We start from the raw sequence: 26,486 nt of genomic DNA, 5'->3' as shown, positions 1-26,486 counted from the left end.
ACTTTTCCGCAGTCTGATTATAATCAAACATTGGTTTTGTGTTCTCTCAGCATCTCTAAGAACTATAAATTGTTCAAACTACACGGTCCTAGGAAATATTTCCGACCAGATTTCGGTCAGAGAGCCGCAGGTAAATGCGTGAGTTCAGCGTCGGTCTAATTAGTTGTAACTTTTTTACCACGTCTTTGCATAAGCTTAATTCCTGCAAACTGAGTGACTGGCGGTTCTTGCATCCGTTCTACCGGTCCGGGTGGTGCAGCATCAGCGTCTGCATCTCGCCTGAAAGCCAAGCCTGGGTTGGTTCTGGTCTGGAGACGGGTTGTGAGTATTTTCATCGCCTTAGTGCCGCACGTGCACCCGGTCGACGCAGACGTAATTTTCTGGTCCCAGTGTCGTTTCGCTGCTTTCTTTATGCTGGTATCGCGCTACGTGTTTTTCTCCGAACTGTTTTTTCCCCTCCCGATGAAATTAAAGTGACATGACTACTCGTGGTGCAATTGCTTCCATCGGGCTTCCCGCCTCTGAGACGAAGTCCCAGATTCTTCAGGGCTCATCGGTCCGACTTCAAGGTTGATCGCTAGCCCTCGATCACCATGACGAACATCAAGGTCGCCGTTCGGATCCGGCCCATCTCCGAGAGGTAGGTTCCGTTCCTTTTTCCGAGATTATTGGTTAAAGCGTTAGATTTTTTATTGGTTCGTACCAGCGGAGCTTATGGCTTATTTTCGGTCAATTTGCGCAAGGTTGACGGACTGTATAACCCCGAAGGAACGCCGCGGATCAGTTCCTATATATAGGCAACGGCTGCTATGTGGTAAATGCGCCTGGCGCCGAGAGCCGCGTTGAGGTCGTGGAAGAAGTACGGGGACCGGAAGTACCTCCGGTAGAAAAGAAAGAGTTTTTCCAGCCGTGGAACGGGAGTTAGTCGAGTAGCGGGGAACCCCCGCATGTTTTTCTTCAGTACTCTTTAGAGGTTTTCGTTTATTACATTAATTGACTCTCCTAGCTGCAATAGAATTCGTATTTTCGAATTGAAATTATCATACTTGTTAAAGGTAATGGAAACAAATTTTAGAATGAATAGAAACGACATCATCTACTGATCTGAATATCTTTCGAAGGTTTAGAATTGAAATAAATTCAAATAGCCATGAAGAATATTGGGCACAGATGGAGTTTTTCTTCCATATCATTTAACTTAATCGTTAGTCGCGATTTGAAATCTTGAAAATTTTACGTAAAAATTGCAATACATCCATAAGAATACTAACTGTGATTATAATCGTTGAATATATTGTTGAACTGTTTTTTGCGAGTTATTAACAGTTGCATGATAATTAACGTGCGTAGTAATTTGGAGAGAGAGAGAGAGAGATTTAGACTAACTATAATTGACAATTAGTGTAAAGCGATAGAAATGTTGTTTTCCTTAGTTTTACCAGTAATTACTTTCCAGGTAACGATAAGACGCGCTATTTCTTGTTTGAAAGGATTATATACTTTGTAATCGAATAAATTCTCTCCTTGTGTAGAAAGTCTCAGGGGTTGGAGGCAAACTTACTGGGGGAGAAAAAGTCACGCTTCTTAGCGTGGCGCAATGTCTTGTACACAGCGAGTACCTTAAGGGACCAGGGCATATAGCGAAGCCGCGATGACACACGACTCGACAGCTTAACGACTCCAACACGAACGACAAGCGACATCCGTTCTAGAAAAACAGCCCTATAAGAGTTCAGCGACGCGACTGTCACCGTGACACCGACTAGACACAAACGACCAAGTCCAAATATACAAATCTCCACAGCGCCCGTAACCTATAGTCAAAGCCCTGTAATATACATGGGTGAGTATATATCCAGCACACGCTGATCGTGGCGCTTAAGGCTCTCATTCAACTTTATTCCACTCATTAATGTCCCGAATTGTATAATTTAGGGAACTTTAAGTGCCTGATCATAGGCAACACATTTACAACCACGTGAGTTACACTTTGCACGCCAAATTTTTAGCTTTTCGAATTTTCATCGGAGGCAAAGAATTGCTTAACTACTCTTGCCATCATTTTCTTGATTTTGTAATCATGCTCGTTGAAAGGCAAATACTGCAAGCTGTACTGTTCTTAAAAAAAAATTGCAGGCGCAGGTGCAAAGTGCGAAAGCGGCCATCTTGATTATGCAATTGTGTTCGAAGTGAATATTTTATAAATACGGTTTCGTAACCGTAATATTTATATTCTTGGCTGATCGTTGCAATTTTATGTGAAACATTGGAATCTGAGGCATCGACAATGCGCGGAATAATACCGTTCATAACAAGGAATGCTCAATTTCGTAATTATTCCTGATTGGAAATAATCGTTCTAGCTGCATCAATTAATCTAATTAAAGAAAAAGTCTTCGTCCATTGACTCTCACGATAAGACGTAATCTTACAGTCTACAGAAAATAAAAACAACGAAATGTAATTGTTATTCGAATTATACTTCCAAAATTGTGTTAAACGTATGACCGAAGATATAAAGTTGAGTACACCATGCGAATTACTTCCACAGTCGTAAACCTTGGCTTTGTCGTGAATAAAACGAAAAGTCAGAAAGTGTCGTGTACTCGAAATAACTGTACCGCTGGCGCTTCTAACCTCGGGGTTCAAAGTGAGGCAGTTTATAATGGTGTTATGGTAAGCAGGCTTTACTGGTTGAGAAAATCTTAATTTCACGTGACGAAACAATATCTGACGGTTGTAATCACGGAATGACTAACCTGCTGTGGTAGACAAAGATACTAAATTTATGGAGCTGGAGTTTTTCCGAAACGTATTATTCGTAATGAAGACAACAGCCTGAAGTAACCGCGTCGGCTGATGTACAATTCTTGTATATAAATGGTTGAACATGCGTAATGTGGGAATGCAGCAAGATTGGATTAGGAAGAAATGTATGAATAAAGATAAGGCTGAACACTCGCTCAGTGATTTACGTAAAATGAATTTTAGGGTAAGGTGATTGCGAGATGTGAAAGTACATTTGAAGGTACAAGAAAATGGTATGCAATGCGAATTGCGGAACCGGAGGCACAGAATGGAACTCTCGCCTCACTGCAGTCAACAAAACAGAAGAAACGACCAACAGGAATTAAATACGTACCAGATTTTTGTGGATCTGGGAGAGGAGAATCAAAACTTTGGCTACGGGTGAACAGTTTTAGATTATTTAATAGTCCTTAATTCCAATACAACTGTTCAAATGTCAGTGTACAGTAATTTCATAAGTTGAAAGATAGTATTTAACTAGAAAACGATTAGCAGTGCGGAGAGATAATTCAACAGTACATGGCATATCTGACAATTGTACCACATAGGGAAGTGCAATATACGTTGACTCAAATAAAACATACGACATTTTAAATAAGGTAGATATTATTGTAGTTTGTGAGTAAAGATTCAGTTCCGACCTGCAAACAGGTGCAATGCAGCTCTGCAATATGCGATATGTATAGCATTGACTCCTGTACTATTTTATGTAACGACATCTGAAATCAATAAATGAATAAAAAAATTATTGAATATCTCTGAATTTCTTTCGTGATTGTTCAACTGATGATCGTGCAATCTACTACATGTCGTTCTTGTAATCCTCCGTCTCCGAAGAGCCTAAAGGGCTGAACCAGCAGACACTCAGGTTTCAAACCCTTCAAAATTTGAACACGAATTTTGACGATTTTGACTGCACCTGGTATGAAGTCTTGGTTAACTACGCAGTTTGATGGGTTTTCTGAGTTACTGGAGGTGCGATAAGTCAAAATATTGTCATGCTAATCGAATCTGAGACGAAAAATTTCCGGTAAAAAATTTGGCGAAAAAGTAAGGCAACCCCTTTGCATGTTTGGCGGAAATTTTCGCGATTTTCAAAAGTGCTGAAATAAATTAATCGTGGCACTATTCCGACGTAATTTTGCGAGAGAAATCGATTGGGCGCAGTCCCAATACGCTGCGATCAACGCATCGAAAGTTACAGCCAAAAAACGAAAACCTGAATTTTCGACATTTTTCAGCAGGTGCTTTCTGCCTCGTATCTTCTCTCCCGTTGATCCCACGCTCCTCTCGCTGCGTTTCCTGAGTTCCTCGGGGTCCAATTGGTCGGCATAGAGTCATACGAATCAATTCTGAGACGAAAAATTTTTTGGTCAAAAAAAAAGGAAGGTTAACCCCTTTGTATTTTTGGCGAAAATTTTCGCGATTTTCAAAAGTGCTGGAATAAATTAATTGTGGCACTATTCCGACGTAATTTTGCGAGAGAAATCGATTGGGCGCAGTCCCAATACGCTGCGATCAACACATCGAAAGTTACAGCCAAAAAACGAAAACCTGAATTTTCGACATTTTTCAGCAGGTGCTTTTTTCCTCGTATCTTCTCTCCCGTTGATCCCACGTTCCTTTTGCTGCGTTTTCTGAGTTCCTTGGGGTCCAATTGGTCGGGAAAGAGTCATACGAATCAAGTCTGAGACGAAAAATTTTTTGGTCAAAAAAAAAGGAAGGTTAACCCCTTTGTATTTTTGGCGAAAATTTTCGCGATTTTCAAAAGTGCTGGAATAAATTAATTGTGGCACTACTCCTACGTAATTTTGCGAGAGAAATCGATTGGGCGCAGTCCCAATACGCTGCGATCAACGCATCGAAAGTTACAGCCAAAAAACGAAGACCTGAATTTTCGACATTTTTCAGCAGGTGCTTTTTTCCTCGTATCTTCTCTCCCGTTGATCCCACGCTCCTTTTGCTGCGTTTTTTGAGTTCCTTGGGGTCCAATTGGTCGGGAAAGAGTCATACGAATCAATTCTGAGACGAAAAATTTTTTGGTCAAAAAAAAAGGAAGGTATGTATTTTTGGCGAAAATTTTCGCGATTTTCAAAAGTGCTGGAATAAACTAATTGTGGCACTATTCCGACGTAATTTTGCGAAAGAAATCGATTGGGCGCAGTCCCAATACGCTGCGATCAACGCATCGAAAGTTACAGCCAAAAAACGAAAACCTGAATTTTCGACATTTTTCAGCAGGTGCTTTTTTCCTCGTATCTTCTCTCCCGTTGATCCCACGTTCCTTTTGCTGCGTTTTCTGAGTTCCTTGGGGTCCAATTGGTCGGGAAAGAGTCATACGAATCAAGTCTGAGACGGAAAATTTTTTGGTCAAAAAAAAAGGAAGGTTAACCCCTTTGTATTTTTGGCGAAAATTTTCGCGATTTTCAAAAGTGCTGGAATAAATTAATTGTGGCACTATTCCGACGTAATTTTGCGAGAGAAATCGATTGGGTGCAGTCCCAATACGCTGCGATCAACGCATCGAAAGTTACAGCCAAAAAACGAAAACCTGAATTTTCGACATTTTTCAGCAGGTGCTTTTTTCCTCGTATCTTCTCTCCCGTTGATCCGACGTTCCTTTTGCTGCGTTTTCTGAGTTCCTTGGGGTCCAATTGGTCGGGAAAGAGTCATACGAATCAATTCTGAGACGAAAAATTTTTCGGTCAAAAAAAAAGGAAGGTTAACCCCTTTGTATTTTTGGCGAAAATTTTCGCGATTTTCAAAAGTGCTGGAATAAATTAATTGTGGCACTATTCCTACGTAATTTTGCGAGAGAAATCGATTGGGCGCAGTCCCAATACGCTGCGATCAACGCATCGAAAGTTACAGCCAAAAAACGAAAACCTGAATTTTCGATATTTTTCAGCAGGTGCTTTTTTCCTCGTATCTTCTCTCCCGTTGATCCCACGCTCCTTTTGCTGCGTTTTCTGAGTTCCTCGGGGTCCAATTGGTCGGGAAAGAGTCATACGAATCAATTCTGAGACGAAAAATTTTTTGGTCAAAAAAAAAGGAAGGTTAACCCCTTTGTATTTTTGGCGAAAATTTTCGCGATTTTCAAAAGTGCTGGAATAAATTAATTGTGGCACTATTCCGACGTAATTTTGCGAGAGAAATCGATTGGGCGCAGTCCCAATACGCTGCGATCAACGCATCGAAAGTTACAGCCAAAAAACGAAAACCTGAATTTTCGACATTTTTCAGCAGGTGCTTTTTTCCTCGTATCTTCTCTCCCGTTGATCCCACGCTCCTTTTGCTGCGTTTTCTGAGTTCCTTGGGGTCCAATTGGTCGGGAAAGAGTCATACGAATCAATTCTGAGACGAAAAATTTTTTGGTCGAAAAAAAAGGAAGGTTAACCCCTTTGTATTTTTGGCGAAAATTTTCGCGATTTTCAAAAGTGCTGAAATAAATTAATTGTGGCACTATTCCGACGTAATTTTGCGAGAGAAATCGATTGGGCGCAGTCCCAATACGCTGCGATCAACGCATCGAAAGTTACAGCCAAAAAACGAAAACCTGAATTTTCGACATTTTTCAGCAGGTGCTTTTTTCCTCGTATCTTCTCTCCCGTTGATCCCACGTTCCTTTTGCTGCGTTTTCTGAGTTCCTTGGGGTCCAATTGGTCGGGAAAGTGTCTTACGAATCAATTCTGAGACGAAAAATTTTTTGGTCAAAAAAAAAGGAAGGTTAACCCCTTTGTATTTTTGGCGAAAATTTCCGCGATTTTCAAAAGTGCTGGAATAAATCAATTGTGGCACTATTCCGACGTAATTTTGCGAGAGAAATCGATTGGGCGCAGTCCCAATACGCTGCGATCAACGCATCGAAAGTTACAGCCAAAAAACGAAAACCTGAATTTTCGACATTTTTCAGCAGGTGCTTTTTTCATCGTATCTTCTCTCCCGTTGATCCCACGCTCCTTTTGCTGCGTTTTCTGAGTTCCTTGGGGTCCAATTGGTCGGGAAAGAGTCATACGAATCAATTCTGAGACGAAAAATTTTTTGGTCAAAAAAAAAGGAAGGTTAACCCCTTTGTATTTTTGGCGAAAATTTTCGCGATTTTCAAAAGTGCTGGAATAAATTAATTGTGGCACTATTCCGACGTAATTTTGCGAGAGAAATCGATTGGGCGCAGTCCCAATACGCTGCGATCAACGCATCGAAAGTTACAGCCAAAAAACGAAAACCTGAATTTTCGACATTTTTCAGCAGGTGCTTTTTTCCTCGTATCTTCTCTCCCGTTGATCCCACGTTCCTTTTGCTGCGTTTTCTGAGTTCCTTGGGGTCCAATTGGTCGGGAAAGAGTCACACGAATCAATGCTGAGACAAAAAATTTTTTGGTAAAAAAAAAAGGAAGGTTGACCCCTTTGTATTTTTGGCGAAAATTTTCGCGATTTTCAAAAGTGCTGGAATAAATTAATAGTGGCACTATTCCGGCGTAATTTCGCGAGAAAAATCGATTGGGCGCAGTCCCAATACGCTGCGATCAACGCATCGAAAGTTACAGCCAAAAAACGAAAACCTGAATTTTCGACATTTTTCAGCAGGTGCTTTTTTCCTCGTATCTTCTCTCCCGTTGATCCCACGCTCCTTTTGCTGCGTTTTCTGAGTTCCTTGGGGTCCAATTGGTCGGGAAAGAGTCATACGAATCAATTCTGAGACGAAAAATTTTTTGGTCAAAAAAAAAGGAAGGTTAACCCCTTTGTATTTTTGGCGAAAATTTTCGCGATTTTCAAAAGTGCTGGAATAAATTAATTGTGGCACTATTCCGACGTAATTTTGCGAGAGAAATCGATAGGGCGCAGTCCCAATACGCTGCGATCAACGCATCGAAAGTTACAGCCAAAAAACGAAAACCTGAATTTTCGACATTTTTCAGCAGGTGCTTTTTTCCTCGTATCTTCTCTCCCGTTGATCCCACGCTCCTTTTGCTGCGTTTTCTGAGTTCCTTGGGGTCCAATTGGTCGGGAAAGAGTAATACGAATCAATTCTGAGACGAAAAATTTTTTGGTCAAAAAAAAAGGAAGGTTAACCCCTTTGTATTTTTAGCGAAAATTTTCGCGATTTTCAAAAGTGCTGGAATAAATTAATTGTGGCACTATTCCGACGTAATTTTGCAAGAGAAATCGATTGGGCGCAGTCCCAATACGCTGCGATCAACGCATCGAAAGTTACAGCCAAAAAACGAAAACCTGAATTTTCGACATTTTTCAGCAGATGCTTTTTTCCTTGTATCTTCTCTCCCGTTGATCCCACGCTCCTTTTGCTGCGTTTTCTGAGTTCCTTGGGGTCCAATTGGTCGGGAAAGAGGCATACGAATCAATTCTGAGACGAAAAATTTTTTGGTCAAAAAAAAAGGAAGGTTAACCCCTTTGTATTTTTGGCGAAAATTTTCGCGATTTTCAAAAGTGCTGGAATAAATTAATTGTGGCACTATTCCGACGTAATTTTGCGAGAGAAATCTATCGGGCGCAGTCCCAATACGCTGCGATCAACGCATCGGAAGTTACAGCCAAAAAACGAAAACCTGAATCTTCGACATTTTTCAGCAGGTGCTTTTTTCCTCGTATCTTCTCTCCCGTTGATCCCACGCTCCTTTTGCTGCGTTTTCTGAGTTCCTTGGGGTCCAATTGGTCGGGAAAGAGTCATACGAATCAATTCTGAGACGAAAAATTTTTTGGTCAAAAAAAAAGGAAGGTTAACCCCTTTGTATTTTTGGCGAAAATTTTCGCGATTTTCAAAAGTGCTGGAATAAATTGATTGTGGCACTATTCCGACGTTATTTTGCAAGAGAAATCGATTGGGCGCAGTCCCAATACGCTGCGATCAACGCATCGAAAGTTACAGCCAAAAAACGAAAACCTGAATTTTCGACATTTTTCAGCAGGTGCTTTTTTCCTCGTATCTTCTCTCCCGTTGATCCCACGGTCCTTTTGCTGCGTTTTCTGAGTTCCTTGGGGTCCAATTGGTCGGGAAAGAGTCATACGAATCAATTCTGAGACGAAAAATTTTTTGGTCAAAAAAAAAGGAAGGTTAACCCCTTTGTATTTTTGGCGAAAATTTTCGCGATTTTCAAAAGTGCTGGAATAAATTAATTGTGGCACTATTCCGACGTAATTTTGCGAGAGAAATCGATCGGGCGCAGTCCCAATACGCTGCGATCAACGCATCGGAAGTTACAGCCAAAAAACGAAAACCTGAATTTTCGACATTTTTCAGCAGGTGCTTTTTTCCTCGTATCTTCTCTCCCGTTGATCCCACGCTCCTTTTGCTGCGTTTTCTGAGTTCCTTGGGGTCCAATTGGTCGGGAAAGAGTCATACGAATCAATTCTGAGACGAAAAATTTTTTGGTCAAAAAAAAAGGAAGGTTAACCCCTTTGTATTTTTGGCGAAAATTTTCGCGATTTTCAAAAGTGCTGGAATAAATTAATTGTGGCACTATTCCGACGTAATTTCGCGAGAGAAATCGATTGGGCGCAGTCCCAATACGCTGCGATCAACGCATCGAAAGTTACAGCCAAAAAACGAAAACCTGAATTTTCGACATTTTTCAGCAGGTGCTTTTTTCCTCGTATCTTCTCTCCCGTTGATCCCACGCTCCTTTTGCTGCGTTTTCTGAGTTCCTTGGGGTCCAATTGGTCGGGAAAGAGTCATACGAATCAATTCTGAGACGAAAAATTTTTTGGTCGAAAAAAAAGGAAGGTTAACTTTGTATTTTTGGCGAAAATTTTCGCGATTTTCAAAAGTGCTGGAATAAATTAATAGTGGCACTATTCCGACGTAATTTCGCGAGAAAAATCGATTGGGCGCAGTCCCAATACGCTGCGATCAACGCATCGAAAGTTACAGCCAAAAAACGAAAACCTGAATTTTCGACATTTTTCAGCAGGTGCTTTTTTCCTCGTATCTTCTCTCCCGTTGATCCCACGCTCCTTTTGCTGCGTTTTCTGAGTTCCTTGGGGTCCAATTGGTCGGGAAAGAGTCATACGAATCAATTCTGAGACGAAAAATTTTTTGGTCAAAAAAAAAGGAAGGTTAACCCCTTTGTATTTTTGGCGAAAATTTTCGCGATTTTCAAATGTGCTGGAATAAATTAATTGTGGCACTATTCCGACGTAATTTTGCGAGAGAAATCGATAGGGCGCAGTCCCAATACGCTGCGATCAACGCATCGAAAGTTACAGCCAAAAAACGAAAACCTGAATTTTCGACATTTTTCAGCAGGTGCTTTTTTCCTCGTATCTTCTCTCCCGTTGATCCCACGCTCCTTTTGCTGCGTTTTCTGAGTTCCTTGGGGTCCAATTGGTCGGGAAAGAGTAATACGAATCAATTCTGAGACGAAAAATTTTTTGGTCAAAAAAAAAGGAAGGTTAACCCCTTTGTATTTTTGGCGAAAATTTTCGCGATTTTCAAAAGTGCTGGAATAAATTAATTGTGGCACTATTCCGACGTAATTTTGCAAGAGAAATCGATTGGGCGCAGTCCCAATACGCTGCGATCAACGCATCGAAAGTTACAGCCAAAAAACGAAAACCTGAATTTTCGACATTTTTCAGCAGATGCTTTTTTCCTTGTATCTTCTCTCCCGTTGATCCCACGCTCCTTTTGCTGCGTTTTCTGAGTTCCTTGGGGTCCAATTGGTCGGGAAAGAGGCATACGAATCAATTCTGAGACGAAAAATTTTTTGGTCAAAAAAAAAGAAAGGATAACCCCTTTGTATTTTTGGCGAAAATTTTCGCGATTTTCAAAAGTGCTGGAATAAATTAATAGTGGCACTATTCCGACGTAATTTCGCGAGAAAAATCGATTGGGCGCAGTCCCAATACGCTGCGATCAACGCATCGAAAGTTACAGCCAAAAAACGAAAACCTGAATTTTCGACATTTTTCAGCAGGTGCTTTTTTCATCGTATCTTCTCTCCCGTTGATCCCACGCTCCTTTTGCTGCGTTTTCTGAGTTCCTTGGGGTCCAATTGGTCGGGAAAGAGTCATACGAATCAATTCTGAGACGAAAAATTTTTTGGTCAAAAAAAAAGGAAGGTTAACCCCTTTGTATTTTTGGCGAAAATTTTCGCGATTTTCAAAAGTGCTGGAATAAATTAATTGTGGCACTATTCCGACGTAATTTTGCGAGAGAAATCGATTGGGCGCAGTCCCAATACGCTGCGATCAACGCATCGAAAGTTACAGCCAAAAAACGAAAACCTGAATTTTCGACATTTTTCAGCAGGTGCTTTTTTCCTCGTATCTTCTCTCCCGTTGATCCCACGTTCCTTTTGCTGCGTTTTCTGAGTTCCTTGGGGTCCAATTGGTCGGGAAAGAGTCACACGAATCAATGCTGAGACAAAAAATTTTTTGGTAAAAAAAAAAGGAAGGTTGACCCCTTTGTATTTTTGGCGAAAATTTTCGCGATTTTCAAAAGTGCTGGAATAAATTAATAGTGGCACTATTCCGACGTAATTTCGCGAGAAAAATCGATTGGGCGCAGTCCCAATACGCTGCGATCAACGCATCGAAAGTTACAGCCAAAAAACGAAAACCTGAATTTTCGACATTTTTCAGCAGGTGCTTTTTTCCTCGTATCTTCTCTCCCGTTGATCCCACGCTCCTTTTGCTGCGTTTTCTGAGTTCCTTGGGGTCCAATTGGTCGGGAAAGAGTCATACGAATCAATTCTGAGACGAAAAATTTTTTGGTCAAAAAAAAAGGAAGGTTAACCCCTTTGTATTTTTGGCGAAAATTTTCGCGATTTTCAAAAGTGCTGGAATAAATTAATTGTGGCACTATTCCGACGTAATTTTGCGAGAGAAATCGATAGGGCGCAGTCCCAATACGCTGCGATCAACGCATCGAAAGTTACAGCCAAAAAACGAAAACCTGAATTTTCGACATTTTTCAGCAGGTGCTTTTTTCCTCGTATCTTCTCTCCCGTTGATCCCACGCTCCTTTTGCTGCGTTTTCTGAGTTCCTTGGGGTCCAATTGGTCGGGAAAGAGTAATACGAATCAATTCTGAGACGAAAAATTTTTTGGTCAAAAAAAAAGGAAGGTTAACCCCTTTGTATTTTTAGCGAAAATTTTCGCGATTTTCAAAAGTGCTGGAATAAATTAATTGTGGCACTATTCCGACGTAATTTTGCAAGAGAAATCGATTGGGCGCAGTCCCAATACGCTGCGATCAACGCATCGAAAGTTACAGCCAAAAAACGAAAACCTGAATTTTCGACATTTTTCAGCAGATGCTTTTTTCCTTGTATCTTCTCTCCCGTTGATCCCACGCTCCTTTTGCTGCGTTTTCTGAGTTCCTTGGGGTCCAATTGGTCGGGAAAGAGGCATACGAATCAATTCTGAGACGAAAAATTTTTTGGTCAAAAAAAAAGGAAGGTTAACCCCTTTGTATTTTTGGCGAAAATTTTCGCGATTTTCAAAAGTGCTGGAATAAATTAATTGTGGCACTATTCCGACGTAATTTTGCGAGAGAAATCGATCGGGCGCAGTCCCAATACGCTGCGATCAACGCATCGGAAGTTACAGCCAAAAAACGAAAACCTGAATCTTCGACATTTTTCAGCAGGTGCTTTTTTCCTCGTATCTTCTCTCCCGTTGATCCCACGCTCCTTTTGCTGCGTTTTCTGAGTTCCTTGGGGTCCAATTGGTCGGGAAAGAGTCATACGAATCAATTCTGAGACGAAAAATTTTTTGGTCAAAAAAAAAGGAAGGTTAACCCCTTTGTATTTTTGGCGAAAATTTTCGCGATTTTCAAAAGTGCTGGAATAAATTGATTGTGGCACTATTCCGACGTTATTTTGCAAGAGAAATCGATTGGGCGCAGTCCCAATACGCTGCGATCAACGCATCGAAAGTTACAGCCAAAAAACGAAAACCTGAATTTTCGACATTTTTCAGCAGGTGCTTTTTTCCTCGTATCTTCTCTCCCGTTGATCCCACGGTCCTTTTGCTGCGTTTTCTGAGTTCCTTGGGGTCCAATTGGTCGGGAAAGAGTCATACGAATCAATTCTGAGACGAAAAATTTTTTGGTCAAAAAAAAAGGAAGGTTAACCCCTTTGTATTTTTGGCGAAAATTTTCGCGATTTTCAAAAGTGCTGGAATAAATTAATTGTGGCACTATTCCGACGTAATTTTGCGAGAGAAATCGATCGGGCGCAGTCCCAATACGCTGCGATCAACGCATCGGAAGTTACAGCCAAAAAACGAAAACCTGAATTTTCGACATTTTTCAGCAGGTGCTTTTTTCCTCGTATCTTCTCTCCCGTTGATCCCACGCTCCTTTTGCTGCGTTTTCTGAGTTCCTTGGGGTCCAATTGGTCGGGAAAGAGTCATACGAATCAATTCTGAGACGAAAAATTTTTTGGTCAAAAAAAAAGGAAGGTTAACCCCTTTGTATTTTTGGCGAAAATTTTCGCGATTTTCAAAAGTGCTGGAATAAATTAATTGTGGCACTATTCCGACGTAATTTTGCGAGAGAAATCGATCGGGCGCAGTCCCAATACGCTGCGATCAACGCATCGGAAGTTACAGCCAAAAAACGAAAACCTGAATTTTCGACATTTTTCAGCAGGTGCTTTTTTCCTCGTATCTTCTCTCCCGTTGATCCCACGCTCCTTTTGCTGCGTTTTCTGAGTTCCTTGGGGTCCAATTGGTCGGGAAAGAGTCATACGAATCAATTCTGAGACGAAAAATTTTTTGGTCAAAAAAAAAGGAAGGTTAACCCCTTTGTATTTTTGGCGAAAATTTTCGCGATTTTCAAAAGTGCTGGAATAAATTAATTGTGGCACTATTCCGACGTAATTTCGCGAGAGAAATCGATTGGGCGCAGTCCCAATACGCTGCGATCAACGCATCGAAAGTTACAGCCAAAAAACGAAAACCTGAATTTTCGACATTTTTCAGCAGGTGCTTTTTTCCTCGTATCTTCTCTCCCGTTGATCCCACGCTCCTTTTGCTGCGTTTTCTGAGTTCCTTGGGGTCCAATTGGTCGGGAAAGAGTCATACGAATCAATTCTGAGACGAAAAATTTTTTGGTCGAAAAAAAAGGAAGGTTGACTTTGTATTTTTGGCGAAAATTTTCGCGATTTTCAAAAGTGCTGGAATAAATTAATAGTGGCACTATTCCGACGTAATTTCGCGAGAAAAATCGATTGGGCGCAGTCCCAATACGCTGCGATCAACGCATCGAAAGTTACAGCCAAAAAACGAAAACCTGAATTTTCGACATTTTTCAGCAGGTGCTTTTTTCCTCGTATCTTCTCTCCCGTTGATCCCACGCTCCTTTTGCTGCGTTTTCTGAGTTCCTTGGGGTCCAATTGGTCGGGAAAGAGTCATACGAATCAATTCTGAGACGAAAAATTTTTTGGTCAAAAAAAAAGGAAGGTTAACCCCTTTGTATTTTTGGCGAAAATTTTCGCGATTTTCAAATGTGCTGGAATAAATTAATTGTGGCACTATTCCGACGTAATTTTGCGAGAGAAATCGATAGGGCGCAGTCCCAATACGCTGCGATCAACGCATCGAAAGTTACAGCCAAAAAACGAAAACCTGAATTTTCGACATTTTTCAGCAGGTGCTTTTTTCCTCGTATCTTCTCTCCCGTTGATCCCACGCTCCTTTTGCTGCGTTTTCTGAGTTCCTTGGGGTCCAATTGGTCGGGAAAGAGTAATACGAATCAATTCTGAGACGAAAAATTTTTTGGTCAAAAAAAAAGGAAGGTTAACCCCTTTGTATTTTTGGCGAAAATTTTCGCGATTTTCAAAAGTGCTGGAATAAATTAATTGTGGCACTATTCCGACGTAATTTTGCAAGAGAAATCGATTGGGCGCAGTCCCAATACGCTGCGATCAACGCATCGAAAGTTACAGCCAAAAAACGAAAACCTGAATTTTCGACATTTTTCAGCAGATGCTTTTTTCCTTGTATCTTCTCTCCCGTTGATCCCACGCTCCTTTTGCTGCGTTTTCTGAGTTCCTTGGGGTCCAATTGGTCGGGAAAGAGGCATACGAATCAATTCTGAGACGAAAAATTTTTTGGTCAAAAAAAAAGAAAGGATAACCCCTTTGTATTTTTGGCGAAAATTTTCGCGATTTTCAAAAGTGCTGGAATAAATTAATAGTGGCACTATTCCGACGTAATTTCGCGAGAAAAATCGATTGGGCGCAGTCACAATACGCTGCGATCAACGCATCGAAAGTTACAGCCAAAAAACGAAAACCTGAATTTTCGACATTTTTCAGCAGGTGCTTTTTTCATCGTATCTTCTCTCCCGTTGATCCCACGCTCCTTTTGCTGCGTTTTCTGAGTTCCTTGGGGTCCAATTGGTCGGGAAAGAGTCATACGAATCAATTCTGAGACGAAAAATTTTTTGGTCAAAAAAAAAGGAAGGTTAACCCCTTTGTATTTTTGGCGAAAATTTTCGCGATTTTCAAAAGTGCTGGAATAAATTAATTGTGGCACTATTCCGACGTAATTTTGCGAGAGAAATCGATTGGGCGCAGTCCCAATACGCTGCGATCAACGCATCGAAAGTTACAGCCAAAAAACGAAAACCTGAATTTTCGACATTTTTCAGCAGGTGCTTTTTTCCTCGTATCTTCTCTCCCGTTGATCCCACGTTCCTTTTGCTGCGTTTTCTGAGTTCCTTGGGGTCCAATTGGTCGGGAAAGAGTCACACGAATCAATGCTGAGACAAAAAATTTTTTGGTAAAAAAAAAAGGAAGGTTGACCCCTTTGTATTTTTGGCGAAAATTTTCGCGATTTTCAAAAGTGCTGGAATAAATTAATAGTGGCACTATTCCGACGTAATTTCGCGAGAAAAATCGATTGGGCGCAGTCCCAATACGCTGCGATCAACGCATCGAAAGTTACAGCCAAAAAACGAAAACCTGAATTTTCGACATTTTTCAGCAGGTGCTTTTTTCCTCGTATCTTCTCTCCCGTTGATCCCACGCTCCTTTTGCTGCGTTTTCTGAGTTCCTTGGGGTCCAATTGGTCGGGAAAGAGTCATACGAATCAATTCTGAGACGAAAAATTTTTTGGTCAAAAAAAAAGGAAGGTTAACCCCTTTGTATTTTTGGCGAAAATTTTCGCGATTTTCAAAAGTGCTGGAATAAATTAATTGTGGCACTATTCCGACGTAATTTTGCGAGAGAAATCGATAGGGCGCAGTCCCAATACGCTGCGATCAACGCATCGAAAGTTACAGCCAAAAAACGAAAACCTGAATTTTCGACATTTTTCAGCAGGTGCTTTTTTCCTCGTATCTTCTCTCCCGTTGATCCCACGCTCCTTTTGCTGCGTTTTCTGAGTTCCTTGGGGTCCAATTGGTCGGGAAAGAGTAATACGAATCAATTCTGAGACGAAAAATTTTTTGGTCAAAAAAAAAGGAAGGTTAACCCCTTTGTATTTTTAGCGAAAATTTTCGCGATTTTCAAAAGTGCTGGAATAAATTAATTGTGGCACTATTCCGACGTAATTTTGCAAGAGAAATCGATTGGGCGCAGTCCCAATACGCTGCGATCAACGCATCGAAAGTTACAGCCAAAAAACGAAAACCTGAATTTTCGACATTTTTCAGCAGATGCTTTTTTCCTTGTATCTTCTCTCCCGTTGATCCCACGCTCCTTTTGCTGCGTTTTCTGAGTTCCTTGGGGTCCAATTGGTCGGGAAAGAGGCATACGAATCAATTCTGAGACGAAAAATTTTTTGGTCAAAAAAAAAGGAAGGTTAACCCCTTTGTATTTTTGGCGAAAATTTTCGCGATTTTCAAAAGTGCTGGAATAAATTAATTGTGGCACTATTCCGACGTAATTTTGCGAGAGAAATCGATCGGGCGCAGTCCCAATACGCTGCGATCAACGCATCGGAAGTTACAGCCAAAAAACGAAAACCTGAATCTTCGACATTTTTCAGCAGGTGCTTTTTTCCTCGTATCTTCTCTCCCGTTGATCCCACGCTCCTTTTGCTGCGTTTTCTGAGTTCCTTGGGGTCCAATTGGTCGGGAAAGAGTCATACGAATCAATTCTGAGACGAAAAATTTTTTGGTCAAAAAAAAAGGAAGGTTAACCCCTTTGTATTTTTGGCGAAAATTTTCGCGATTTTCAAAAGTGCTGGAATAAATTGATTGTGGCACTATTCCGACGTTATTTTGCAAGAGAAATCGATTGGGCGCAGTCCCAATACGCTGCGATCAACGCATCGAAAGTTACAGCCAAAAAACGAAAACCTGAATTTTCGACATTTTTCAGCAGGTGCTTTTTTCCTCGTATCTTCTCTCCCGTTGATCCCACGGTCCTTTTGCTGCGTTTTCTGAGTTCCTTGGGGTCCAATTGGTCGGGAAAGAGTCATACGAATCAATTCTGAGACGAAAAATTTTTTGGTCAAAAAAAAAGGAAGGTTAACCCCTTTGTATTTTTGGCGAAAATTTTCGCGATTTTCAAAAGTGCTGGAATAAATTAATTGTGGCACTATTCCGACGTAATTTTGCGAGAGAAATCGATCGGGCGCAGTCCCAATACGCTGCGATCAACGCATCGGAAGTTACAGCCAAAAAACGAAAACCTGAATTTTCGACATTTTTCAGCAGGTGCTTTTTTCCTCGTATCTTCTCTCCCGTTGATCCCACGCTCCTTTTGCTGCGTTTTCTGAGTTCCTTGGGGTCCAATTGGTCGGGAAAGAGTCATACGAATCAATTCTGAGACGAAAAATTTTTTGGTCAAAAAAAAAGGAAGGTTAACCCCTTTGTATTTTTGGCGAAAATTTTCGCGATTTTCAAAAGTGCTGGAATAAATTAATTGTGGCACTATTCCGACGTAATTTCGCGAGAGAAATCGATTGGGCGCAGTCCCAATACGCTGCGATCAACGCATCGAAAGTTACAGCCAAAAAACGAAAACCTGAATTTTCGACATTTTTCAGCAGGTGCTTTTTTCCTCGTATCTTCTCTCCCGTTGATCCCACGCTCCTTTTGCTGCGTTTTCTGAGTTCCTTGGGGTCCAATTGGTCGGGAAAGAGTCATACGAATCAATTCTGAGACGAAAAATTTTTTGGTCGAAAAAAAAGGAAGGTTAACTTTGTATTTTTGGCGAAAATTTTCGCGATTTTCAAAAGTGCTGGAATAAATTAATAGTGGCACTATTCCGACGTAATTTCGCGAGAAAAATCGATTGGGCGCAGTCCCAATACGCTGCGATCAACGCATCGAAAGTTACAGCCAAAAAACGAAAACCTGAATTTTCGACATTTTTCAGCAGGTGCTTTTTTCCTCGTATCTTCTCTCCCGTTGATCCCGCGCTCCTTTTGCTGCGTTTTCTGAGTTCCTTGGGGTCCAATTGGTCGGGAAAGAGTCATACGAATCAATTCTGAGACGAAAAATTTTTTGGTCAAAAAAAAAGGAAGGTTAACCCCTTTGTATTTTTGGCGAAAATTTTCGCGATTTTCAAATGTGCTGGAATAAATTAATTGTGGCACTATTCCGACGTAATTTTGCGAGAGAAATCGATAGGGCGCAGTCCCAATACGCTGCGATCAACGCATCGAAAGTTACAGCCAAAAAACGAAAACCTGAATTTTCGACATTTTTCAGCAGGTGCTTTTTTCCTCGTATCTTCTCTCCCGTTGATCCCACGCTCCTTTTGCTGCGTTTTCTGAGTTCCTTGGGGTCCAATTGGTCGGGAAAGAGTAATACGAATCAATTCTGAGACGAAAAATTTTTTGGTCAAAAAAAAAGGAAGGTTAACCCCTTTGTATTTTTGGCGAAAATTTTCGCGATTTTCAAAAGTGCTGGAATAAATTAATTGTGGCACTATTCCGACGTAATTTTGCAAGAGAAATCGATTGGGCGCAGTCCCAATACGCTGCGATCAACGCATCGAAAGTTACAGCCAAAAAACGAAAACCTGAATTTTCGACATTTTTCAGCAGATGCTTTTTTCCTTGTATCTTCTCTCCCGTTGATCCCACGCTCCTTTTGCTGCGTTTTCTGAGTTCCTTGGGGTCCAATTGGTCGGGAAAGAGGCATACGAATCAATTCTGAGACGAAAAATTTTTTGGTCAAAAAAAAAGAAAGGATAACCCCTTTGTATTTTTGGCGAAAATTTTCGCGATTTTCAAAAGTGCTGGAATAAATTAATAGTGGCACTATTCCGACGTAATTTCGCGAGAAAAATCGATTGGGCGCAGTCCCAATACGCTGCGATCAACGCATCGAAAGTTACAGCCAAAAAACGAAAACCTGAATTTTCGACATTTTTCAGCAGGTGCTTTTTTCATCGTATCTTCTCTCCCGTTGATCCCACGCTCCTTTTGCTGCGTTTTCTGAGTTCCTTGGGGTCCAATTGGTCGGGAAAGAGTCATACGAATCAATTCTGAGACGAAAAATTTTTTGGTCAAAAAAAAAGGAAGGTTAACCCCTTTGTATTTTTGGCGAAAATTTTCGCGATTTTCAAAAGTGCTGGAATAAATTAATTGTGGCACTATTCCGACGTAATTTTGCGAGAGAAATCGATTGGGCGCAGTCCCAATACGCTGCGATCAACGCATCGAAAGTTACAGCCAAAAAACGAAAACCTGAATTTTCGACATTTTTCAGCAGGTGCTTTTTTCCTCGTATCTTCTCTCCCGTTGATCCCACGTTCCTTTTGCTGCGTTTTCTGAGTTCCTTGGGGTCCAATTGGTCGGGAAAGAGTCACACGAATCAATGCTGAGACAAAAAATTTTTTGGTAAAAAAAAAAGGAAGGTTGACCCCTTTGTATTTTTGGCGAAAATTTTCGCGATTTTCAAAAGTGCTGGAATAAATTAATAGTGGCACTATTCCGACGTAATTTCGCGAGAAAAATCGATTGGGCGCAGTCCCAATACGCTGCGATCAACGCATCGAAAGTTACAGCCAAAAAACGAAAACCTGAATTTTCGACATTTTTCAGCAGGTGCTTTTTTCCTCGTATCTTCTCTCCCGTTGATCCCACGCTCCTTTTGCTGCGTTTTCTGAGTTCCTTGAGGTCCAATTGGTCGGGAAAGAGTCATACGAATCAATTCTGAGACGAAAAATTTTTTGGTCAAAAAAAAAGGAAGGTTAACCCCTTTGTATTTTTGGCGAAAATTTTCGCGATTTTCAAAAGTGCTGGAATAAATTAATTGTGGCACTATTCCGACGTAATTTTGCGAGAGAAATCGATAGGGCGCAGTCCCAATACGCTGCGATCAACGCATCGAAAGTTACAGCCAAAAAACGAAAACCTGAATTTTCGACATTTTTCAGCAGGTGCTTTTTTCCTCGTATCTTCTCTCCCGTTGATCCCACGCTCCTTTTGCTGCGTTTTCTGAGTTCCTTGGGGTCCAATTGGTCGGGAAAGAGTAATACGAATCAATTCTGAGACGAAAAATTTTTTGGTCAAAAAAAAAGGAAGGTTAACCCCTTTGTATTTTTGGCGAAAATTTTCGCGATTTTCAAAAGTGCTGGAATAAATCAATTGTGGCACTATTCCGACGTAATTTTGCGAGAGAAATCGATTGGGCGCAGTCCCAATACGCTGCGATCAACGCATCGAAAGTTACAGCCAAAAAACGAAAACCTGAATTTTCGACATTTTTCAGCAGGTGCTTTTTTCCTCGTATCTTCTCTCCCGTTGATCCCACGCTCCTTTTGCTGCGTTTTCTGAGTTCCTTAGGGTCCAATTGGTCGGGAAAGAGGCATACGAATCAATTCTGAGACGAAAAATTTTTTGGTCAAAAAAAAAGGAAGGTTAACCCCTTTGTATTTTTGGCGAAAATTTTCGCGATTTTCAAAAGTGCTGGAATAAATTGATTGTGGCACCATTCCGACGTTATTTTGCAAGAGAAATCGATTGGGCGCAGTCCCAATACGCTGCGATCAACGCATCGAAAGTTACAGCCAAAAAACGAAAACCTGAATTTTCGACATTTTTCAGCAGATGCTTTTTTCCTTGTATCTTCTCTCCCGTTGATCCCACGCTCCTTTTGCTGCGTTTTCTGAGTTCCTTGGGGTCCAATTGGTCGGGAAAGAGTCATACGAATCAATTCTGAGACGAAAAATTTTTTGGTCAAAAAAAAAGGAAGGTTAACCCCTTTGTGTTTTTGGCGAAAATTTTCGCGATTTTCAAAAGTGCTGGAATAAATTGATTGTGGCACCATTCCGACGTTATTTTGCAAGAGAAATCGATTGGGCGCAGTCCCAATACGCTGCGATCAACGCATCGAAAGTTACAGCCAAAAAACGAAAACCTGAATTTTCGACATTTTTCAGCAGATGCTTTTTTCCTTGTATCTTCTCTCCCGTTGATCCCACGCTCCTTTTGCTGCGTTTTCTGAGTTCCTTGGGGTCCAATTGGTCGGGAAAGAGTCATACGAATCAATTCTGAGACGAAAAATTTTTTGGTCAAAAAAAAAGGAAGGTTAACCCCTTTGTGTTTTTGGCGAAAATTTTCGCGATTTTCAAAAGTGCTGGAATAAATTAATTGTGGCACTATTCCGACGTAATTTTGCGAGAGAAATCGATTGGGCGCAGTCCCAATACGCTGCGATCAACGCATCGAAAGTTACAGCCAAAAAACGAAAACCTGAATTTTCGACATTTTTCAGCTGGTGCTTTTTTCCTCGTATCTTCTCTCCCGTTGATCCCACGTTCCTTTTGCTGCGTTTTCTGAGTTCCTTGAGGTCCAATTGGTCGGGAAAGAGTCATACGAATCAATTCTGAGACGAAAAATTTTTTGGTCAAAAAAAAAGGAAGGTTGACCCCTTTGTATTTTTGGCGAAAATTTTCGCGACTTTCAAAAGTGCTGGAATAAATGAATTGTGGCACTATTCCGACGTAATTTTGCGAGAGAAATCGATTGGTCGCAGTCCCAATACGCTGCGATCAACGCATCGAAAGTTACAGCCAAAAAACGAAAACCTGAATGTTCGACATTTTTCAGCAGGTGCTTTTTTCCTCGTATCTTCTCTCCCGTTGATCCCACGCTCCTTTTGCTGCGTTTTCTGAGTTCCTTGAGGTCCAATTGGTCGGGAAAGAGTCATACGAATCAATTCTGAGACGAAAAATTTTTAGGTCAAAAAAAAAGGAAGGTTAACCCCTTTGTGTTTTTGGCGAAAATTTTCGCGATTTTCAAAAGTGCTGGAATAAATCAATTGTGGCACTATTCCGACGTAATTTTGCGAGAGAAATCGATCGGGCGCAGTCCCAATACGCTGCGATCAACGCATCGAAAGTTACAGCCAAAAAACGAAAACCTGAATTTTCGACATTTTTCAGCAGGTGCTTTTTTCCTCGTATCTTCTCTCCCGTTAATCCCACGTTCCTTTTGCTGCGTTTTCTGAGTTCCTTGGGGTCCAATTGGTCGGGAAAGTGTCATACGAATCAATTCTGAGACGAAAAATTTTTTGGTCAAAAAAAAAGGAAGGTTAACCCCTTTGTATTTTTGGCGAAAATTTTCGCGATTTTCAAAAGTGCTGGAATAAATTAATTGTGGCACTATTCCGACGTAATTTTGCGAGAGAAATCGATTGGGCGCAGTCCCAATACGCTGCGATCAACGCATCGAAAGTTACAGCCAAAAAACGAAAACCTGAATTTTCGACATTTTTCAGCAGGTGCTTTTTTCCTCGTATCTTCTCTCCCGTTGATCCCACGTTTCTTTTGCTGCGTTTTCTGAGTTCCTTGAGGTCCAATTGGTCGGGAAAGAGTCATACGAATCAATTCTGAGACGAAAAATTTTTTGGTCAAAAAAAAAGGAAGGTTGACCCCTTTGTATTTTTGGCGAAAATTTTCGCGATTTTCAAAAGTGCTGGAATAAATTAATTGTGGCACTATTCCGACGTAATTTTGCGAGAGAAATCGATTGGTCGCAGTCCCAATACGCTGCGATCAACGCATCGAAAGTTACAGCCAAAAAACGAAAACCTGAATTTTCGACATTTTTCAGCAGGTGCTTTTTTCCTCGTATCTTCTCTCCCGTTGATCCCACGCTCCTTTTGCTGCGTTTTCTGAGTTCCTTGAGGTCCAATTGGTCGGGAAAGAGTCATACGAATCAATTCTGAGACGAAAAATTTTTAGGTCAAAAAAAAAGGAAGGTTAACCCCTTTGTGTTTTTGGCGAAAATTTTCGCGATTTTCAAAAGTGCTGGAATAAATCAATTGTGGCACTATTCCGACGTAATTTTGCGAGAGAAATCGATCGGGCGCAGTCCCAATACGCTGCGATCAACGCATCGAAAGTTACAGCCAAAAAACGAAAACCTGAATTTTCGACATTTTTCAGCAGGTGCTTTTTTCCTCGTATCTTCTCTCCCGTTGATCCCACGTTCCTTTTGCTGCGTTTTCTGAGGTTCTTGGGGTCCAATTGGTCGGGAAAGTGTCATACGAATCAATTCTGAGACGAAAAATTTTTTGGTCAAAAAAAAAGGAAGGTTAACCCCTTTGTATTTTTGGCGAAAATTTTCGCGATTTTCAAAAGTGCTGGAATAAATTAATTGTGGCACTATTCCGACGTAATTTTGCGAGAGAAATCGATTGGGCGCAGTCCCAATACGCTGCGATCAACGCATCGAAAGTTACAGCCATAAAACGAAAACCTGAATTTTCGACATTTTTCAGCAGGTGCTTTTTTCCTCGTATCTTCTCTCCCGTTGATCCCACGTTCCTTTTGCTGCGTTTTCTGAGTTCCTTGGGGTCCAATTGGTCGGGAAAGAGTCACACGAATCAATTCTGAGACGAAAAATTTTTAGGTCAAAAAAAAAGGAAGGTTAACCCCTTTGTGTTTTTGGCGAAAATTTTCGCGATTTTCAAAAGTGCTGGAATAAATCAATTGTGGCACTATTCCGACGTAATTTTGCGAGAGAAATCGATCGGGCGCAGTCCCAATACGCTGCGATCAACGCATCGAAAGTTACAGCCAAAAAACGAAAACCTGAATTTTCGACATTTTTCAGCAGGTGCTTTTTTCCTCGTATCTTCTCTCCCGTTGATCCCACGTTCCTTTTGCTGCGTTTTCTGAGTTCCTTGGGGTCCAATTGGTCGGGAAAGTGTCATACGAATCAATTCTGAGACGAAAAATTTTTTGGTCAAAAAAAAAGGAAGGTTAACCCCTTTGTATTTTTGGCGAAAATTTTCGCGATTTTCAAAAGTGCTGGAATAAATTAATTGTGGCACTATTCCGACGTAATTTTGCGAGAGAAATCGTTAGGGCGCAGTCCCAATACGCTGCGATCAACGCATCGAAAGTTACAGCCAAAAAACGAAAACCTGAATTTTCGACATTTTTCAGCAGGTGCTTTTTTCCTCGTATCTTCTCTCCCGTTGATCCCACGTTCCTTTTGCTGCGTTTTCTGAGTTCCTTGGGGTCCAATTGGTCGGGAAAGTGTCATACGAATCAATTCTGAGACGAAAAATTTTTTGGTCAAAAAAAAAGGAAGGTTAACCCCTTTGTATTTTTGGCGAAAATTCTCGCGATTTTCAAAAGTGCTGGAATAAATTAATTGTGGCACTACTCCTACGTAATTTTGCGAGAGAAATCGATTGGGCGCAGTCCCAATACGCTGCGATCAACGCATCGAAAGTTACAGCCAAAAAACGAAGACCTGAATTTTCGACATTTTTCAGCAGGTGCTTTTTTCCTCGTATCTTCTCTCCCGTTGATCCCACGCTCCTTTTGCTGCGTTTTTTGAGTTCCTTGGGGTCCAATTGGTCGGGAAAGAGTCATACGAATCAATTCTGAGACGAAAAATTTTTTGGTCAAAAAAAAAGGAAGGTATGTATTTTTGGCGAAAATTTTCGCGATTTTCAAAAGTGCTGGAATAAACTAATTGTGGCACTATTCCGACGTAATTTTGCGAAAGAAATCGATTGGGCGCAGTCCCAATACGCTGCGATCAACGCATCGAAAGTTACAGCCAAAAAACGAAAACCTGAATTTTCGACATTTTTCAGCAGGTGCTTTTTTCCTCGTATCTTCTCTCCCGTTGATCCCACGTTCCTTTTGCTGCGTTTTCTGAGTTCCTTGGGGTCCAATTGGTCGGGAAAGAGTTATACGAATCAAGTCTGAGACGGAAAATTTTTTGGTCAAAAAAAAAGGAAGGTTGACCCCTTTGTATTTTTGGCGAAAATTTTCGCGATTTTCAAAAGTGCTGGAATAAATCAATTGTGGCACTATTCCGACGTAATTTTGCGAGAGAAATCGATTGGGCGCAGTCCCAATACGCTGCGATCAACGCATCGAAAGTTACAGCCAAAAAACGAAAACCTGAATTTTCGACATTTTTCAGCAGGTGCTTTTTTCCTCGTATCTTCTCTCCCGTTGATCCGACGTTCCTTTTGCTGCGTTTTCTGAGTTCCTTGGGGTCCAATTGGTCGGGAAAGAGTCATACGAATCAATTCTGAGACGAAAAATTTTTCGGTCAAAAAAAAAGGAAGGTTAACCCCTTTGTATTTTTGGCGAAAATTTTCGCGATTTTCAAAAGTGCTGGAATAAATTAATTGTGGCACTATTCCGACGTAATTTTGCGAGAGAAATCGATTGGGCGCAGTCCCAATACGCTGCGATCAACGCATCGAAAGTTACAGCCAAAAAACGAATACCTGAATTTTCGACATTTTTCAGCAGGTGCTTTTTTCCTCGTATCTTCTCTCCCGTTGATCCCACGCTCCTTTTGCTGCGCTTTCTGAGTTCCTTGGGGTCCAATTGGTCGGGAAAGAGTCATACAAATCAATTCTGAGGCGAAAAATTTTTTGGTCAAAAAAAAAGGTAGGTTAACCCCTTTGTATTTTTGGCGAAAATTTTCGCGATTTTCAAAAGTGCTGGAATAAATTAATTGTGGCACTATTCCGACGTAATTTTGCGAGAGAAATCGATTGGGCGCAGTCCCAATACGCTGCGATCAACGCATCGAAAGTTACAGCCAAAAAACGAAAACCTGAATTTTCGACATTTTTCAGCAGGTGCTTTTTTCCTCGTATCTTCTCTTCCGTTGATCCCACGTTCCTTTTGCTGCGTTTTCTGAGTTCCTTGGGGTCCAATTGGTCGGGAAAGAGTCACACGAATCAATGCTGAGACGAAAAATTTTTTGGTCAAAAAAAAAGGAAGGTTGACCCCTTTGTATTTTTGGCGAAAATTTTCGCGATTTTCAAAAGTGCTGGAATAAATTAATTGTGGCACTATTCCGACGTAATTTCGCGAGAGAAATCGATTGGGCGCAGTCCCAATACGCTGCGATCAACGCATCGAAAGTTACAGCCAAAAAACGAAAACCTGAATTTTCGACATTTTTCAGCAGGTGCTTTTTTCCTCGTATCTTCTCTCCCGTTGATCCCACGCTCCTTTTGCTGCGTTTTCTGAGTTCCTTGGGGTCCAATTGGTCGGGAAAGAGTCATACGAATCAATTCTGAGACGAAAAATTTTTTGGTCAAAAAAAAAGGAAGGTTAACCCCTTTGTATTTTTGGCGAAAATTTTCGCGATTTTCAAAAGTGCTGGAATAAATTAATTGTGGCACTATTCCGACGTAATTTTGCAAGAGAAATCGATTGGGCGCAGTCCCAATACGCTGCGATCAACGCATCGAAAGTTACAGCCAAAAAACGAAAACCTGAATTTTCGACATTTTTCAGCAGATGCTTTTTTCCTT

General features: G+C 41.1%; 1 protein-coding gene across 1 annotated transcript in view; it reads left to right on the top strand.

Moving 5' to 3' along the window:
* Positions 1 to 574: 574 nt before the first annotated feature.
* Positions 575 to 26,486, top strand: part of LOC107228132 — a 58,356-nt gene continuing 32,444 nt past the window's right edge. The window contains exon 1 of the mRNA XM_046736789.1: positions 575 to 640. Coding sequence (XP_046592745.1) covers positions 594 to 640 — 47 coding nt within the window. The 5' untranslated portion in view covers positions 575 to 593. The remainder of the gene's footprint in view (positions 641 to 26,486) is intronic.

Source organism: Neodiprion lecontei, chromosome 4 (assembly GCF_021901455.1).
Source record: "Neodiprion lecontei isolate iyNeoLeco1 chromosome 4, iyNeoLeco1.1, whole genome shotgun sequence".
In the NCBI taxonomy this organism is placed as follows: domain Eukaryota; kingdom Metazoa; phylum Arthropoda; class Insecta; order Hymenoptera; family Diprionidae; genus Neodiprion; species Neodiprion lecontei.
The sequence above is the reverse complement of the archived record's forward strand: the minus strand, read 5'-3'. Positions and strand labels throughout refer to the sequence as shown.